The sequence below is a fragment of the Nicotiana tabacum genome, chromosome 5 (genome assembly GCF_000715075.1).
Source record: "Nicotiana tabacum cultivar K326 chromosome 5, ASM71507v2, whole genome shotgun sequence".
Taxonomy (NCBI): Eukaryota; Viridiplantae; Streptophyta; class Magnoliopsida; order Solanales; family Solanaceae; genus Nicotiana; species Nicotiana tabacum.
Window position 1 is genome coordinate 136,599,107 of NC_134084.1, and position 17,307 is coordinate 136,616,413.

At 35.4% G+C, this 17,307-nt stretch overlaps 1 protein-coding gene across 1 annotated transcript; it reads right to left on the reverse strand.

Annotated features, from left to right (window-relative positions):
* Positions 1 to 12,953: 12,953 nt before the first annotated feature.
* LOC107804912 (jasmonate-induced oxygenase 3-like) lies at positions 12,954 to 16,394 on the reverse strand. The gene is made up of 3 exons (XM_016628862.2): positions 15,769 to 16,394; positions 14,070 to 14,403; positions 12,954 to 13,574 (listed from the first exon to the last, which is right to left on the reverse strand). Exons 1-3 carry the CDS (start codon positions 16,269 to 16,271, stop codon positions 13,326 to 13,328), a joined length of 1,086 nt encoding a protein of 361 aa, XP_016484348.1. The 5' UTR covers positions 16,272 to 16,394; the 3' UTR covers positions 12,954 to 13,325.
* Between the last annotated feature and the right edge of the window lie 913 nt (positions 16,395 to 17,307).

Here is a 17,307-nt window from a genome sequence, read left to right on the forward strand (position 1 = left end):
GGTCATTGCATCGTAACAACGTCTTCTGTCGGCTTGGGCATCTCGTGCTTGTTTGAAGATCCGCTCCTGAAGAGTGGAGTTCGTTTTCCTTAATATCCTGATGCTCATTTCATAATCCCTTATGACTAGTTGCAGACGCTGCCTCCGGGCCATTGTACCTTTTGCCCATCTGACCTTCAATCTTGCTATGCAAGCTTCCGATCTCTCTAATTCTTCTCGGCTTTTGCTGACCTGATTTCTCAAATCTGCTATCAATCTTTTGTCGGAGCGATGTTTCTGTCGGTCGCTGTTACTCTTACTGACTTGGCGAATGCGGGCTTTCAGTGTCTGGTTCTCTTTGGCTAATTTGTTCTTCTCACCCTGCTTAGAGGCGACTTGCACATTGTTCTCAAATGTAAGCCTTTCGATTTGTCGCTTTAGCTTCCCGATTTCAACCCGGTAGCCTTCCTCCCTCCTTAACCAGCCCCACTGCTCCTGCGAATCATCCGTGAATTGTTGGATGTGAGCTCTTTTAGCAGGTCTCTGACAAATCTGGAACCTTCTTTCAAACCAATCATCGTACTTTGGGTCTACCTCACCTTTAGCCAATTCTCGAACCATAGTCTTAGGTTCCAAGAATCTACATTCGTGCCACAGCTTTCTAATCTTTCCTTCGGGAAATACGACTCCCGGGCTCAGCTCGATGGTGTGCTTGCTTAGATCTTCATCAGTGGGATTTACTTGAAACCTTCCTAGCTGGCGCAATACCCAATGAGGAGCATATGGTTGGATGATGCGAAGTCCCATCAAAAGAATATGACATTCCTCAGCTGCCATGTATATTACCTCAGTATCAGTTAGCCACCCGAATGCCCATTCAATTTGGTCGGCTGTTGTTGACCTTAATCGTGTAAACCATGCTTCGACACCTTCAGGAAATCTGACGCCTGTCATGCGTTTCTCAAAGCCGCTGATACAATTTCTCTCAGTCAACCCATGGTTCATGTATCCTGCTCGGTGATGGAGGTGTTCTTGCTTCCATAGCTGAAGTAACATATTGCATCCCTGGAAGAACTTGCCTCCTTCTCGGCATATAGTTAAAGCTCGGTAGATTTCGGACAAAATCAAAGGAACCACAGTACTGTCGGTTCTTTTGATTGCAACATCGGCCATCCCTACAAGGCCTATCTCTACTTTCTTATCTTGGCGGGGACAGACCACGACTCCCAGGAATGTTGTGATAAACGCCAAAGTACGTCTTGCTTCCCACTTGTTTCTGTTCCCACCATGAGTTAATCCGAGGTTTGGTTCTTCAAAACCCTGAGGAGTTCCGTACCGTTGATACAGGAATTGGAGAGCACAACATCCTCTCGACAAATCATCATTCTGTACCTTCCGACTAATGCTTAGCAAATCCAAAAATGCATGCGGAGATACTGGCCTTGGTGAAAGTAAATACTGCCTTCTTAGTTTCCCATTCAACCCCGCATATCCGACGACTTCTTCTAGTGTAGGTGAAAGTTCAAAGTCAACAAAACGGAATACATTGCGGGTTGGGTCCCAAAACGGTATTAGAGCTTCAAGGATATCTGTCCTTGGCTTGATACTCAGCAGATTGACAAGACCACCCAAAACTCTTCCCACCATCTCTTTACTATCGGCTTCTAGATCATTCCACCACATGTGGAGTTGTAGAGGGACCTCGCTAAGGGCCGAGAACGATTCATTTTGATTTGTGCTCATCCTGCACATTTATTAGGGTAATTAAAGAAAAACTCTTATTAGACTCAAAACAGAACTATCTATATTTGATTTTTTCTGAATTTTGAAGATGAAGGACTCGGTTTTTCAAATGCGGCCTTTCAGCACTTCAGAGGCGAAGATTTTAAGGCTGCGTGAGTATACCAGTCAAAAATAAAAAAATGGCCGTTTGTGCAAATTCAACCTTCCGGCGTCCCTTTCAGGAATACTCGGCTATACATGGCAAAACAACCTGACTTGATCTGATGAAATTAACATTTGACATGTTTTGGTTATTTTTAGCAAAAAGGGGGGGAGGGGGGTTGGACCCGATGAGGGTTGCCTACGTATCTCACATCCGGTGAGAATCAAACCGGCGTAGTTCGCCCAATTTAAACAACTATATAAAAAAAACTATTTTTGCTTTTGTTGGCAAATAAGCTAAAACAAAAATCAAGACACTTTCCTCATAACAGCACAAATTATCTTTTCATTTTCCATTTTTGCAGACCAGACAAACTAAAAAGGATAGACTCTCTTCTTTTTTTCTTGAATAAAACAAACTATATTAAAAGTAAAATATTTTTTCTCAAAATTTTGTCAGAGTTTCGACGCTATTGGGACATTGTTATTGGGACATTTTGTCAGAGTTTCGACGCTATTGGGACAAAAATCAAGACACTTTTATTTTTATTTTTATTTTTTTATTTTATTTTATGTATTCAGAGCCGGTCGTCATGCAAATTCAAAACAAGTAAATGCACAGCGTTGAGTAAGATGCATCAGGATGGTCTTTTCTGTTTCAGGTTGCTATTTCTAGACGGACCCAACCCCTGTGTTGAGTCCCCTAAGTCAAAAATGCACATGATGCAGGTAAGCGTTCCTACTAGGGATCCGACATGTGGCTTTGTTATACTAGGTTCAGAACTTGGGTGTTTGTTCTAGACCTAGCTTACCCGAGCGGACAGCTCGAGCCGAGGGGGGCAGCGTACCAGGAATACAGAAGCTTTACCGGCTTAGCAACTTGTCCGAACCTCGTTCTAAATTGGGATTTGACACTGTACAGAAAAGAAGTCGTACGAAGTACACCCTTCTTCATGATTCAGAAGACTCAGAGAGGATATGGGTTTCGGCACAGTTTATATACAGTTCACAAAATATCAAAGCGGTAAAAGCAGTTAGTTAGCATATTAAGCACAAATCATGTAACAAAATCAGATAAAGCTAAACATAACAATTATACTAAGCTCTATTTCTAACCCTAAACCCGTGGTTCGGGGTCACGTCCCCAGCAGAATCGCCAGAGCTATCACACCTCCTTTTTCTGCCCCCGCGAGGGTACAAGGAGTTTTTTTCAATTAAAGGACAATCGAAACGGGATTTGTTTGTTTATTTCAGAGTTGCCACTTGGGAGATTTAGGGTGTACCAAGTAACCAATTTAATCCCAAATCGAGGAAAAGAATGACTCCACATTACAGTCTGCGAACCAGAAATCCGGATAAGGAATTCTGTTAACCCGGGAGAAGGTGTTAGGCATTCCCGAGTTCTGTGGTTCTAGCACGGTCGCTCAACTGTCATATTCGGCTTATTTATCTGATTTTAATACAATTATGAACCGGTGTGCCAATTTTAACTTTTACCACTTTATTATTATTATTTTCAAAAGAATGTGAACATCGCTTAAAACACGTCTTTGGACTGCATCGCATGAAATGCACCCACAATCCGGAACACATTTTATTTGATGTTTTGGGATTTGTATTTAGGTCGCATGAAATGCACACCCAAGCTTAAGAAAGTAAACTATTAAACACGCGCCTAAAGAGACTATCGCGTTATTATTTTGGGAAGGCCGTGAAATTTGCTAAATGGCCTGTCCCGAAAACTAAGTATTTTAATATATACATTTAACGGGGGCCCGCAGCTTGTGCGTTTTATTTGGCGAGGCTTATCTCATTTTTATTTTAAAAGGATATCCTAAAGCGACTACATTCTTCTATTTTTTTTCGTCTCTAAAATGAAAGAGGAAAAATGATCCTAATCTCATTACATACTTGAAATTGTTATAGTCTATCTCCGAACAAAATTTATAAAATCCGAATGCGAGGACGCGTATAGGTCATCCGTTTGCCAAATCATGGGCCTGGGTCCAATGCATATGGTATTACACTGGACCTGGGCCATCTTCATTTCGATGTGGGCCTAATTAATTGTTTCTACACCTATTCGTGAGTTTGCAAAGCTGAAAGATAAACTGATACTATTTCAATTAACAGTTTGTAGTAAATTCTAAAGTAAGCGATCTGTTGGCATGAAAGAACTTAAAGATCTAGTTTTAATCCTAATTCAAACCATTTGTGTACTGAAATTAGACTGTCATGACAATTAGAAGTATATTGGCCTAATTCTAGTTTGACATGCATCTTTACAAACAAACTGAAATAAGCAGGGTGCTCTTTAGCATCCTATCCTTCTTTTAACTAAGAGCCTACATAGGGAGCTCATAAACTAAATGACTGCGTATGTGAAAACTGTCCAGTTATACAGCTCCTTGGCAGGAGTCTACATATCAGTGATACATAAAATGGCTTTAGTACAATCAGTAAAGAAAACTAAATTCAGTTTATAACTTCAACTTCTTCATGTGTATATTCATGCTTCAAATGTCAACTTCAACATGGAATTACATCAACTTAGTATGTGTACCTAGATTTAGACAACAAGAACCAGAAGAAGAAAAGAATATCAGCAGCAAGCAGCCAGGCAGTAATAACAACAGCAACAAACGAACGGACAGCAGTAACACAGCAGCAGCCACAAATAGCCCAACAGTAGATTAGAAACCAACAGTAGCTTCAGAAATGCACTAGAAAAATCCCGGAATGCAACCCAAAATGCCCAACAACAATATAAACCACCACAATATGACCAAAACTTGAGTTTGCAACAAAAGATGGACCAACAGACTTTCAGAAAATTTCCACAACTCTCAATGTAACAGTAACAGAGGTGAATACTGATTTCAACAGTAAAAGTAAAGCAGATTCTTCTTCTTTAAATCTCTCTTTCTGGTATTTTAGGATCAGAAAAACCAACCTATGCTCTCAAAACTAAACTGCCCTCTCCAAGTTGGAAGATTGGCCTTGTTTTTGCTCTTTTTTTTCTCCGGACACTTAATAATCTTTTCCCTTTTCTTGTTCTAAATGAACCTATTTATAGGCAGAAATGGCACGCCCCAGGCTGCCTTGATTCTTTCAGCCTTTTCCTGCCCATACCCCTTAGTTTCCCATGCCCAAATGTCTTTTCTTGATGCCAGTGATATTGTTCCCCATGCTTGTCCTTTTATTTTATTCAAGAGGTATGGGTGATTAAAGTATTATTAGTCAGCCCCCCATGCTCCACTGTTTGGTTCCCCATTAACAACTAAACTAAGGTTAGTTATTAAAAACTGGGCAGACTTGAGCTCAGGGCCTGTTGAGACCCTTTTAGACTTACCAAACTTACCCTTTTAATCCACTATTATCATGCAAACACACATTATCAGAATCCTAATAAAGCAGAAGACAGAAGAGAATACCTTAATGCCCGTAGGACAACAAATGACCCAGGATCGAACCGGACCCGACCTTTTTTGAGGTCGAATGGACTTTAATCGAAGTGTTCTCGACTGAGAACACCTCGATTAAGGTCTATTAGACCTCAACCTGTTGTTGATTTGGACGGACCCCCATGGATTCGATTTTTTGGGTTCTTGAGCTCAGATTTGTGGTTCGAAGAGTTCTACCTAGATTCGAACGAAACCAACGTTGATTAGGGTATGAGGGATGTCAGGGGAGTGGCTGGTGTGAATTTGGGACTCATTAGGTGGTTTAGGGTTTTGGCTCGAATCTTTGATCGAAGATTCGAGAACCCTGGAGATGATTCGAAGTTAAGTGACCGAGGATTCGTGTTCAGGGTGGTTTGTAGGTTCAGTGGTGTAGCTATGGTGACTGGTGGCGTTGTTGCCGCCGGGTTTACGTTGAAGGGGAGCTATGGCGGCTGCTAGGGTTTGGGGGTGTTTTGGGATCGTCTCTGAGAGAGACGATGAAACCAGGGGGGTTTGGATAGGGGGCGGGGTAACATGGTTGGGCTTATATACGACTTAGGGGTTTAGATCCTGGCCGTTGGATCTGGTGAGATCGATGGCCAGGATCTATTCACTGAAAGGGGATGACATCGTTTGGGCGTAGTGGTGGGTGAGACCGGATATGGGAATGGATCGGGTCAGGTCAACGGGTCTAGGGGATGTGATCCTGGCCGTTGATCCATTTGAGATCAACGACCCTGCTCAACTGGGACAGAAACGATGTCGCTCGGGCACCTCTGAGAAGACGGACCAATTTAACTCATTGGGACAGCTCGTTTGGGCCTATTTTTATTTTAATTTTTTGGCCCAAACCGAGTATTCTTACTATTTTCAACTCTTTTTCTTTTCTACTTTAATTAACAATCAACAAAATTCTAAAATAATTTTTGTAAAACCAAAATTAACCTACAACAATGTTAAACCTTAACAACAATTAACACACAAGGTCCAATATTTAATTAAAAATAAAATTACACCACGACACACATAAATGACAAAACACAACAAAAATGCATATTTTTGTGATTTTCTTTCTTTTAAAATAAAACAGGTTTTAATTGACTCCACAATGCACAATTAAATCTTGAATGCGTATGCAACATGACTCCACAATGCACAATTAAATCTTGAATGCGCATGCAACATGTATTTATACATACATATATATATTTATATCAATCACAACAACGGCAAGCATTTACGGACCAAATAATTACCAAAATGTCACGTAAATTCTAAAAATCGTACACAGATGGATTTTGTTTTATTTTTTGATTTCTTTTGGAGCAATTTCCGTGAAGCAAAAATCACGTGCTCACAGGAAGCACCAGATGCATTCAATTCGTACTTCATTAGAAGATGAATAGCTTGGTTTTACATACATATTTTGGGAATTGACAGGAAATAACCAAAACATGTCTTCTTGAAAAGCTGTAAACCATTTGGGGACAATAATTCTTTAATTTGACTAGGAACACTGGGTCGGATAATGTGTGAAACCTAAGGACCCCATAATCAATATTATGAGGTGCAGAAAATATGTCGATTCTGCAGAAAAAATAATTAATCTCCTTTTAATACACAACTCCAATCTAAAATATACCATATCTACAATTTTCATACAATATATCTATAATATATCTACAATTACATAATACAGTTAAAAACAAAAAGAACAACACTATAATTTTTTAACAATATATCTACAAATTTAAACAGTTTCAGAAAACTACAACTACTCTTCACAATGTAGACAAATAATCTACAAACCACAGAAAACAGAGATTATGGAGCCTTTTAAGAATTAAAACAAACAAAAAAACTATTGTTGAAATTACTAAATTCTTACCTTCACCAATGAATGTTGTTGAACATTTTTAGGAGATTTTACAGTAGGAGCTTTTTTTGGAGCTTTTACTGTAGGAGACACTTTAACTTTCTTTGCAGGTTTAATGGCAGCTTCATCTTCTACAAAATCATCATCAAAATCTATCACTTTGCCTTTCCTTTTAGCTGAATTGATTTGCCTCGAAGATTCACCAGCATCAAAATCATGTTTTTTTTAGTTCTAGCTTCTGCCCTAGCTTGACGAGGGGAAAGCCTATGCTTCTTCTCTTCATTTGCATGAACAGATTTTTCATGATTTTTCGATGAATGTGGTGATAAAACACCCAAATCGAAAGAAGGAACATCTGATTCTTTAACTTTTTTAGGGCTTTTTTTGGAAGCTTTGTTCTTTTTCATCGAAAATCTTTGAAGCTGGTCGTTAATGGGTGAATAAACTTTGAAGAATAGTTGAAATTTTGACTGATTTTAGAAGAAAGACCTTGAGAATAGACGTTAATGGAGGTCTTCCAGATTTTCGCTGGTTTTAGAAGAGGAAAACGTGGGTGATTGAAGAGGAAATCGTAGGGTGTGGTTTGATACATGAGTGAGGTGGTGAGATTTGGAGAGAGAAACTTGGATGAGTGAGAATATACGGTTGAGTAAAATTAGGAAACTAATTAATACCATTATAATCCTAAAATGATACATAAATGATAATTAGGTATATGGAAGGTAATTATATTAAAAGTTAAGCATGAAGGGTAATATAGTTTACTATATGGGTAATATAGTTTTCCTAGTAACACTTACTACTATATATATATATATATATGTGTGTGTGTGTGTATGTATGTATATATTACCTACTCCATATTAAAACGACAGCGTCTACAATATGAAGAAAAAAGTATCAGTCTTATTACAACTACAACGATATATACTCTACATTCAAAATTATATAGCAACAAAATTAATAGTAAAAGAACATAAATGAAAATACGGTCTTGTCATTAACACTTGAATCAATCATCATAACTATTCTTTTAAGATTTAACATTTTACTTTTCGGAATGTGTTATACTATTTGGAATTTTAGAGGAACCTAATAAACACTAACATGAGATATTAAAATTACTAACAATTAAACAGTTATTGTTGATGGTAAAAGTTTGAATAAATATATATATAGGGAAAATAGTTGCTTAATTGCATTTAGAGATTTTAGTTTAAATGCAAAAATGAGAAAAAAAAATAAAAAAGGAGGAAAAAGAAAAAGATAAAGAGGTATTCTAGTTTAACTTAATGTCACTTATAGGAGGTTTTCAGTCCTCCCTTCTGCTTTACATATATCATTTGAATGTTTCCTCAAACGGATAATAGTATAAGGAATTAGAAAAAGGGAGATGATCATAACATGATTGCACAAACATTCAACTTAATATATACTTTTAAAAGAAAAAAGTTGCAACAAATTAATAAGTTCCTTAACTGCTGTATAAAAGATTATTATACTGAAGTGATGGGGTTCAGTTCGAAAACTATTCCAGAGAAATGCATCTATCACTTTAAAAAATGCATTTAGAAGACACTTCTCTGCTGAATGTGAGCTAATAATTAAATTATTTTCCTCAACGGGCCTGGGTCGCCCGCCCGACACAATCTCAAAATTATATTTTGTTAATTTTTGCCATGGTTCGCTTAGCATGCACATCAAGATTTTTAAGGTCCGTAACATGGGCATGCATACCAAATCTGGAACTATCTTCAAGAGATGAGACTATATATAGATCCTTACTACTTCAATAACAATTCAGATCGAGTCAAAATAATGGCATGGAAAAATACAAATCATCAACGTAAGTATACATAGGATATGAGGATGACGTTCAGTATTCAAAGGGAATACTCCCATTGAGGTTTTCCTGACGGATATATATTAGATTTGTTTTGTGCAATTCTTATATATTAAGAAGGGATAGTGGTCTCTAGAGTATTTCATGTCTAGAGCAAAAAAGAAGATTGTAAATATATATAGTTTCTTATTACCTTTAACATTCTCGGAAAGCTGACATAGATAACTGCCGGTTGCAGCAATAGAAATGTGAAGTCATAGAGAGGATCTAATGCTTTTAAACTAAAAGCTTGCTGAAATCTGGATGGCGATATGCAACCGTCGCGAAGGTACCGGCGAGACTTTTAGGCTTTGAAACGGTAGACGTTTGGCTTTTTAACATTAATTAATTGAATTAAATGAAAACATGAAGGGCACAATGAAAAAAGTGAATGAAGAAAAGGGATGAAAAGGCAAAAATTTGAGAAAAAAGATAAATAGAAATCCCTGCACATGATAGGTGCCACGTCAGACATCTATTGTCATGTTTTATATAATATATATATATATAAAGCTGGGAATTGACTTGGTGACGTGGCAGTCCTCTAAAGACATCATTCTTATTTATCTTTTTTCTCAAATTTTTCCTTACTTCATGTCTAAAAAACGGGTAGAAAACTCAAAATATTGTGTTTGTGTCATTCCTCATTATTAGTATTTACTTTCACCTTTCTTGAAACGTTTCAAAAAAACGGTTTCAAAATACAGCAACGTAACGGTTGCAAATTAAAATTGTAATGGTTAAGATGCTTTTATCTTTTAATTATGAGAAGTGGAAGAGGGATTCATGGGTTATAGGTCTGCAGCCAACAACTCTTTCATAATTTTTTCCTTGATCGTTTTCTGTTGGAAGTTAATGAAATAGAGCCCGTTTGACTTAGCTGATTTAGAGTAGCTGATAAGCATTAAGTGCTGAAAAACACTTTTAAGTGCTGAAGCTGATTTAAAAAATAAGCAATTACGTGTTTGGATAAAAGTACTGAAATTAATAATAAGCAGCTGAAGAACTGGGTATACGAAGAGTTTTGTTTTAAAAAGAAGTATTTTAGGGATATAATAGTAAATATTTTGGTAAAACCTAAAGTGCTTATAAGCTGAAATTTGATAAGTTGGGGGAGACCAACTTATGGCTTTTGGCTTGTAAGCATTTAAATTATAAGCACTTTTAATTTTACCAAACGCGTAGATAAGCCAAAAAATGCTTATAATCCAGTTTGACCACTTATAAGCTTAGCCAAACACCCTCATAAATCGAATGATGGGTTTAGATGCACTGTTATATCTCATTTTGAGTTTGTTTGGGTTGACTTCCAAATGACTATTGCATCATAGATAATATCATGAGAGCTCTACAAAAGGTTTGAATACAAATGATGTTGTTTACATATAATTTTCTCACTTCCCTTACATATTCACATTTATCGTATTTCACAGTAAATTTTCATGTTTGTAAATGTAGATGGAATAAATCCAATAGTGCAATTTCCGAGCGTACATTGACGCAATTGGAGAAATTTTGATGCTTCATAACTATTAAACAAACTCTTTATTTGATCTCTGTTAGATGCCAAGAGGGTTTGATATATATGGTGCTTTTCACTTTTTACGGATCACTTCATATTTCCTACTTATATTCTTTTGTTACTCTTAGAAGCAAAATATATGTAAATCTTGAGAACTTTCAGCGGAGCTTCTTAGGAGAGAAAGAGATGCCGAAATATTCCAAGAGTTTGAAACTGACCTTTCACAAATTAAATGCGGTCTTTTAGCGACTTAATTGGTAACTGTGATACATTTTCATGTTCTCATTAACAAACTGCTTTTATTTTTAATATTTTTTTTATTCTTTACATATATGCACCAATACACACAATGATATACTAAAATCGTGATGTTTCTTTTCAAGTTTATTTAGGCAACTGTCATGCTTGGAGGAAGTTGAAAGTTGTATTATCACTTATTACACGCTCGGAGTAGTGAGACAAAAAGACCCTACCACTCCTTCCTTTGTGCATGTAGGTTGGTTTAGTTTTGAGATGGATGAAGATTATATTGACTTTTCAATACGATGATAGTAATATTCTGTTCTATTCATTTATCACATGTTTTTTCTTCATGATGCTCCTTATGAGATTTCCTTATTCTTATACACCAAATTTCTTACGGGCTAAGTGATCATCAGAGGCATCTTGATATTGCTTTGTAATTTAGTCTATCCTTTGATATTTCTAACCATAATATAAAATAATTTGCATCAATACTCGATAACTATTGATATTGTAGTTCTTTGTCGAACAATAATTAATTCATATGACTGCTAGAGGCGTTCGCGGAAAAATAATTGAAGAAATATTCCGATGGAACTGTCAGAGTTGAGAGAAAGTAAAGTGTAAGATGATAATGCTGATCTGAAATAGAAAAAGAAGACAAAGAAGGGCTTTATTCATTAATGTTTAATTCAGCTTTTGGTACAAAGGTCTAATATATAGATAAAGTAGAGAAGCATGAAGTTGAGGTGTCAATGATTTATTTTAGCAAGATCCCATTTTTGGAATTATACCGGATTTATTATTGTTTATTGTTGTTGCTGCTGTTGTTTAATTGGTTTGCTAAACTAAACTAATGGCTTTTATAGATTGTCAAAGTGTTTAGCAACATAAATACGATTACTCTCTGTTTCTGATAAAACTTATAGCTTGATTGCTATGCTTTTTCCTGCAGTAAGAAATACGAATAATAAGGAACGACATAAATATATTATTTATTATTTTCTACAAATTTTTTTACATGAAATAAGAAAAAAATTAAGAAAACAGAAAAATAAGAATGATGGCTTGTCACATCACCTGGCCAATTCTCAGCTTTATATCATATATAAAATTCTTAACATTACTTTATTGATGATCAATTTTATAAGATTTTCCAGTAATAATTTATAAAAACCAAGGAGACAAGTAAGATAATGGCGCTTAAAAACAAAAAAGCAATGGGTGAGTTCAACAAAAAAAATTCACCTAAAGTTTTGATGGAATTGAAATGAGGTACTTTAATATTCTACTTTCCTCTTTAAGTAAAACTTTAGAGCATTATTGTCCATGTATCTTCTTCTTTTTTTTAGGGTCTACTAAAGAATAGCGTGAAAAAAGTTATAATAGGTAGAGATGAATTTTATAAGATGATGCATCATTTCTAGGATGTTCGTCTATTTTTTGGAGGATTTTTTTTTTATATTACAACGGTGAATTTAGTTTGCACTGATCGATAAGGAGAAGGGAGAAGAATATTGAAAACACAGAAAAAGAAAAAGGAAGGAAATGAAGAACCAAAAATAATACTTATTAGTACAAGGAGCAAGAACTATCAGAAACTACACACGATAGTATCTGCTTCATATCTCAACCACCATTTGGACACATGTGTTACTCTAATAGCGCTTGGGCATCTTTGTGAACTATTTTTTTCGAGAATATTTACTTAGAATTAATCTAAGTAGGCGGTCACCCAACGCTTAAACCAAAAAATAAAATTATTATTATGTATAAAATATATAAAATTTATGTATAATCAGTGTATAGTTTATATTTATCATCTAAAAAATAAATATGAATCCGACCGAATTTGTGTAAATATCCCAAATTTGTAAGAACAACGAGTAAGAACTATTTTTTGATTTAATATGCGCTAATTCCTTTCACAACCTATTTTTAGATTTTCTTAACCATCTGAATATTAGAAAAAGATTATTTCATAAATATAATGAGATTTTCTATAATCGCGCGAAGCGCGGCAAGTTCACTAGTTATATTATATAGATGTAACGTTTTGAATTATAGCATCTACAACAGAAAAAATAAACCCCAAAAAATAATTATAGCAATAGAGAGAGCGAATTTTGCAAGAGGTGCTAATTTCTACAGTACTTAATATCAATAAAGAACATAAAAACTTATCTCTGAACATACAAGAAATGAAAATGCTGACAGAGGAAATCCAACAAATACATATGATACATTTAAAAATATATGCATCTTACTTACCAAAAAAAGAAAACAAAAGAGAATAGAATCCCTAATCCCTTAGCTTTAAAAAGCTGAATTTTGCAGATGCATGTGAGAATAATGAGTCTATCTCATATTCTTTTTTTTTTTTCCTTTTTCAAGAAAGTAAAACCATGCTAGTAATTAGGAGCTTCCTTTGTACACTTAAGATGAACATACTATAGCATAATATAAAAAACATTTCAAACAGGAAAAATAAATAAATTATCTAGGGGACTTAAGTGATTCAATTTGAGATTTGCCACGAGGACCCTTAGTTCTGATGAAAGCTCTATACTCATTGAATGTCATTGAAGAATATAAGGCAGGATAATCCTTTGTCACAAGCTCATCTGCAGGTTTAATGAGTTTCTCACCCCCTGGATTATAGAAGAATGCTAAGGACACTCTCTCTTTGTCTGAATTAACAATCACCCTGTGCTCCACGCTTTTGTATATTGCATTACTTAACACCTGTAGGCATTTTTGTGATGAAAGTTATGTACAAATAAAACATGTACGACTATATATATACACCAAAACGTAGCAAAATATAGATGATCTTTAATTTTTAGTTCTTAATCTCAAAGTGTTGTTAGCCTATTATATACAATTCATTACTATAAATTTTCTAGGAAAAGAAAAATGAAACTACTCATTTTTCTCACTAGAAAAGGGAAGCTCGATGCACTAAGCTTTTGCTATGCGTGGGGTCCGGGAAAGACCTGTATTTCTGCAAGAGGCTGTTTCCACGGCTCAAACTTATTACCTTCTGATCATATGAAAGCAAAAAAAAATATACATATATATACAATTGATACTATGTTAATATGACACATTTTTCTTTTTTCATCGGTTTAAAAAGGAATGACAACTTTTTAAATTTGAAAACTGTACAATTTTTCTTTGTGCCTCATCAACAACGTCATATAAAAAGAAACAAGAGAGCAATAGAAGTAAATGAGTTACCTGAATTTGATCTCCAATATTGACAATGAAGGCATTTGGAATTGGTTTAACAGTTAGCCAGTTATTGCCGCGACGGATTTGGAGGCCGGCGATATCGGCGTCAGGGAGGAGAAGGGTGATGCCACCAGGGTCAGAGTGGGGAGAGAGGCCAAGTGTAAGGTCTGGCTGTGGACATTTTGGGTAAAAATTCGCTCTTAAGCATGCACTAGTTTCACAATCTCCTCCAAAGCTTTGGTGTAGATAATCCTCATTTAATCCAAGGTTTATCGATAAAATCTTAGTTAATCTTCGACATAGTTTCACCAACTCTTGCCCATATTCCGCGGCCAATTTCCTGAGAAATCATAAAAAATACTCCTTTCATTTCAATTTATGTAAACATATTTCTTTTTTAGTCAATGCCAAAAAGAATGACATCTTTCTTTATTTGAAAACAATTCAACTTTATAGCCCACAAAGCATGTACCCCATTTTACATCACAAGTTTAAAAACCTTTTCTCTTTTCTTAAACGCCATTCCCAGTTAAATGAGTTCACATAAATCGGAAATAAGGGAGTATAAATAGAAGGGAAAAAAGAGAGAAAAGAAATGATATTTCTAGAAATGTATATTTCCACGTTTAACGTGATTCATAGAAGAAAGCCCTATATATAGAAAGATGACAGAAGTCAACTTTGGCGCATAACGATCTTGAAAAAGTTGACAAAGGCTGAACCTTATGTCCATATATGTAATGTCATTACTGCTCTGGCATGAGTTGCTATAGTAAGTTGCTTGAATAATGACTGTGGATCCCAAACTTTTAAATTGTTTAAAAAGAATCAAACTTTAATTCATTACAAGAAGAAACTAGCTGTAGTAGGTTAGTTATCCTTGCCTTCTTATTATTGGAAGGTCATGTTTGTATATTTGAGTCAAATAGTAACCATATAATATATGAACACCTTTTTTTTTTACCGGTGAATATGGGGCGAAGCCATCTTTTACTAAGAGTGGTCAGTTGACCACCATTCGTCAAAATATTACACTGTGTATGTAAGTAAAATATTAGATTTTAGATGTATTAACATATATTAAACATTCTTTACTGAGAATTTTTTTTTCAAGTCAGAATACTCTTGGGGAAATTTCTGGCTTCGCCAATGCTGCGAACCGTGGATAGCAATTGTTGGAGAAAACAAAGAAAATGTCAATTATGGAGGAGAGGCAGAGAAAACAGATGTAACAGTTTTTATAGAGAGACATCTAACTATCGGACTGAAATATGGAGAATTAAAGAGGCATCTGACTAAAAAAATGGAGAAGGTGAGAGATAAAAATTGTCCATATTTTTGCAACGTGATTGCATAATTATTTTTAAAAATTGCAAAAATAGGGAGAATAGTTACAACCGATTACACCATAGAATATACAAGTAATATAATACTCTCTCTATATCTGTATATGTATAGTAGGTGGTAAGGTAGGACAGCAAATTAAGGGCGACTTTAAGTTATTATATATACAGTCGGTGTAGAAAAGGTTTTACACTATCCGAGTCGCCCAAAAAATATTTAGATGTAGTCTCCTTATATGTGAGATTTGTAATATTAGAAAAAAAGATATATTATCTGCTACAATAAGTAAAAATGACCTAATGATATAAAAATTTCTTACACCAGCTAGCGGGTTAGTATGATCTCAAGAGTAAGGGTTTACCTGCATGAAACTGGAAGAGAAGGCCATTTATTCTCGTCCCTCAACGCTTCAGGAAGATAATGAAGGAAGAAATAATCACACCAATCCAATTTGGCACCTACCTCCATCCCAATACGGCTACCGTACCCTTCATATGTTACAGGAGAATTCGCAAATTTTTGCTTCTCTTCTAACGGAAGGTGGAAAAACTCGCGCCAAGCAGCGCGAGTATTTTCCATCAGTTCGTGGTTAACCCCGTGGTTAACCAGCTGAAAGAAACCCCACTCACGACAAGCGTGTGAAATGAGGTCAAGTGTTTCCTGACGGACAAAGTCGTTCGAAGAATTAAGGTTTTCGAGGTTTATCAACGGAACGTTAACGGAGATTGACTCCGTTAACTCCGTGATATATGGCCTGTCCGAAGGTGGCTTCACGAAACGATCGGGGATATTTCGGATGCCACTTTCGGACAGTGATTGAACTCGGACAATTGGCTCAGGCCATTTTTGTAAGCAACTCATCATTTAGTACTGTAACTGATGCTATAGAAGAAATAATGGATATTTTATGTTTATTGAAGGATGAGGATAATGGGATGATATTGAGACGACATATTTATATGCAAAAAAGGAAGAGCAAATTAAAGAGTTCATTTCCGGCGCCGTGACAAAGTTGCTTTGCTCTCTGTCACTCGGTCCCTCATATATAGTGTCTATACTATGGGTACCGTAACGGATTGCAGGTATTAAGATGACAGGATAGACTCCAAAATGCAATGTCACTCTCAGTTTCAGGGGCCGAGCTCGAGGAGTCCGAATAAGAGTTCAGCCGAACCTAATAGCTTTGCTTAAATATAAGCAAATTTTATATTTAGAATTCAGTTATTAGTATTTGAATTCGATGTCCTAAAATCGAGATCTTATAACAATGGAATCCTGGCTCCGCCTTTCAGTTTCATTACTATTTGGTATAGAGGTTTTTGCACAATACAACTTTTACAAAAGAACAACTTTTTGTACGTATACTCGTTCAGGTGCAATTATGTGATGGACCTTCCTTATTAATCTATTTCACAAAGAGTCGATAGACTTTTATATTTAAAAATAATTTAACCTTAAATTATTACTATTTGGTATAGAGGTTTTTGCACAATACAAATTTTACAAAAGAACAACTTTTCATACGTATACTCGTTCAGGTGCAATTATGTGACGGACCTTCCTTATTAATCTATTTCACAAAGAGTCGATAGACTTTTATATTTAAAAATAATTTAACGTTAAATTATTCATTTTATTCTTAATAAGAAGTTTGTCTAGCTATACAAATGTCACGCAATTTAAAATCACAAGTTTCAAATGTCTAATTATAGCCATACAAATACTATTTTATTTTTAACACCACAAATTTTAAAAATCTTTTTTTTTTCTTAACAACTCCTTGTCAAGTTAAAAAATGTCATAAAATGGATGGAGTATAAAATATTTTAAAAGCTTATGAATTTAGATATGTCACTATAAGGTAAAAATACGAAAAGTTTAAATTTAAAAAGATTCACAT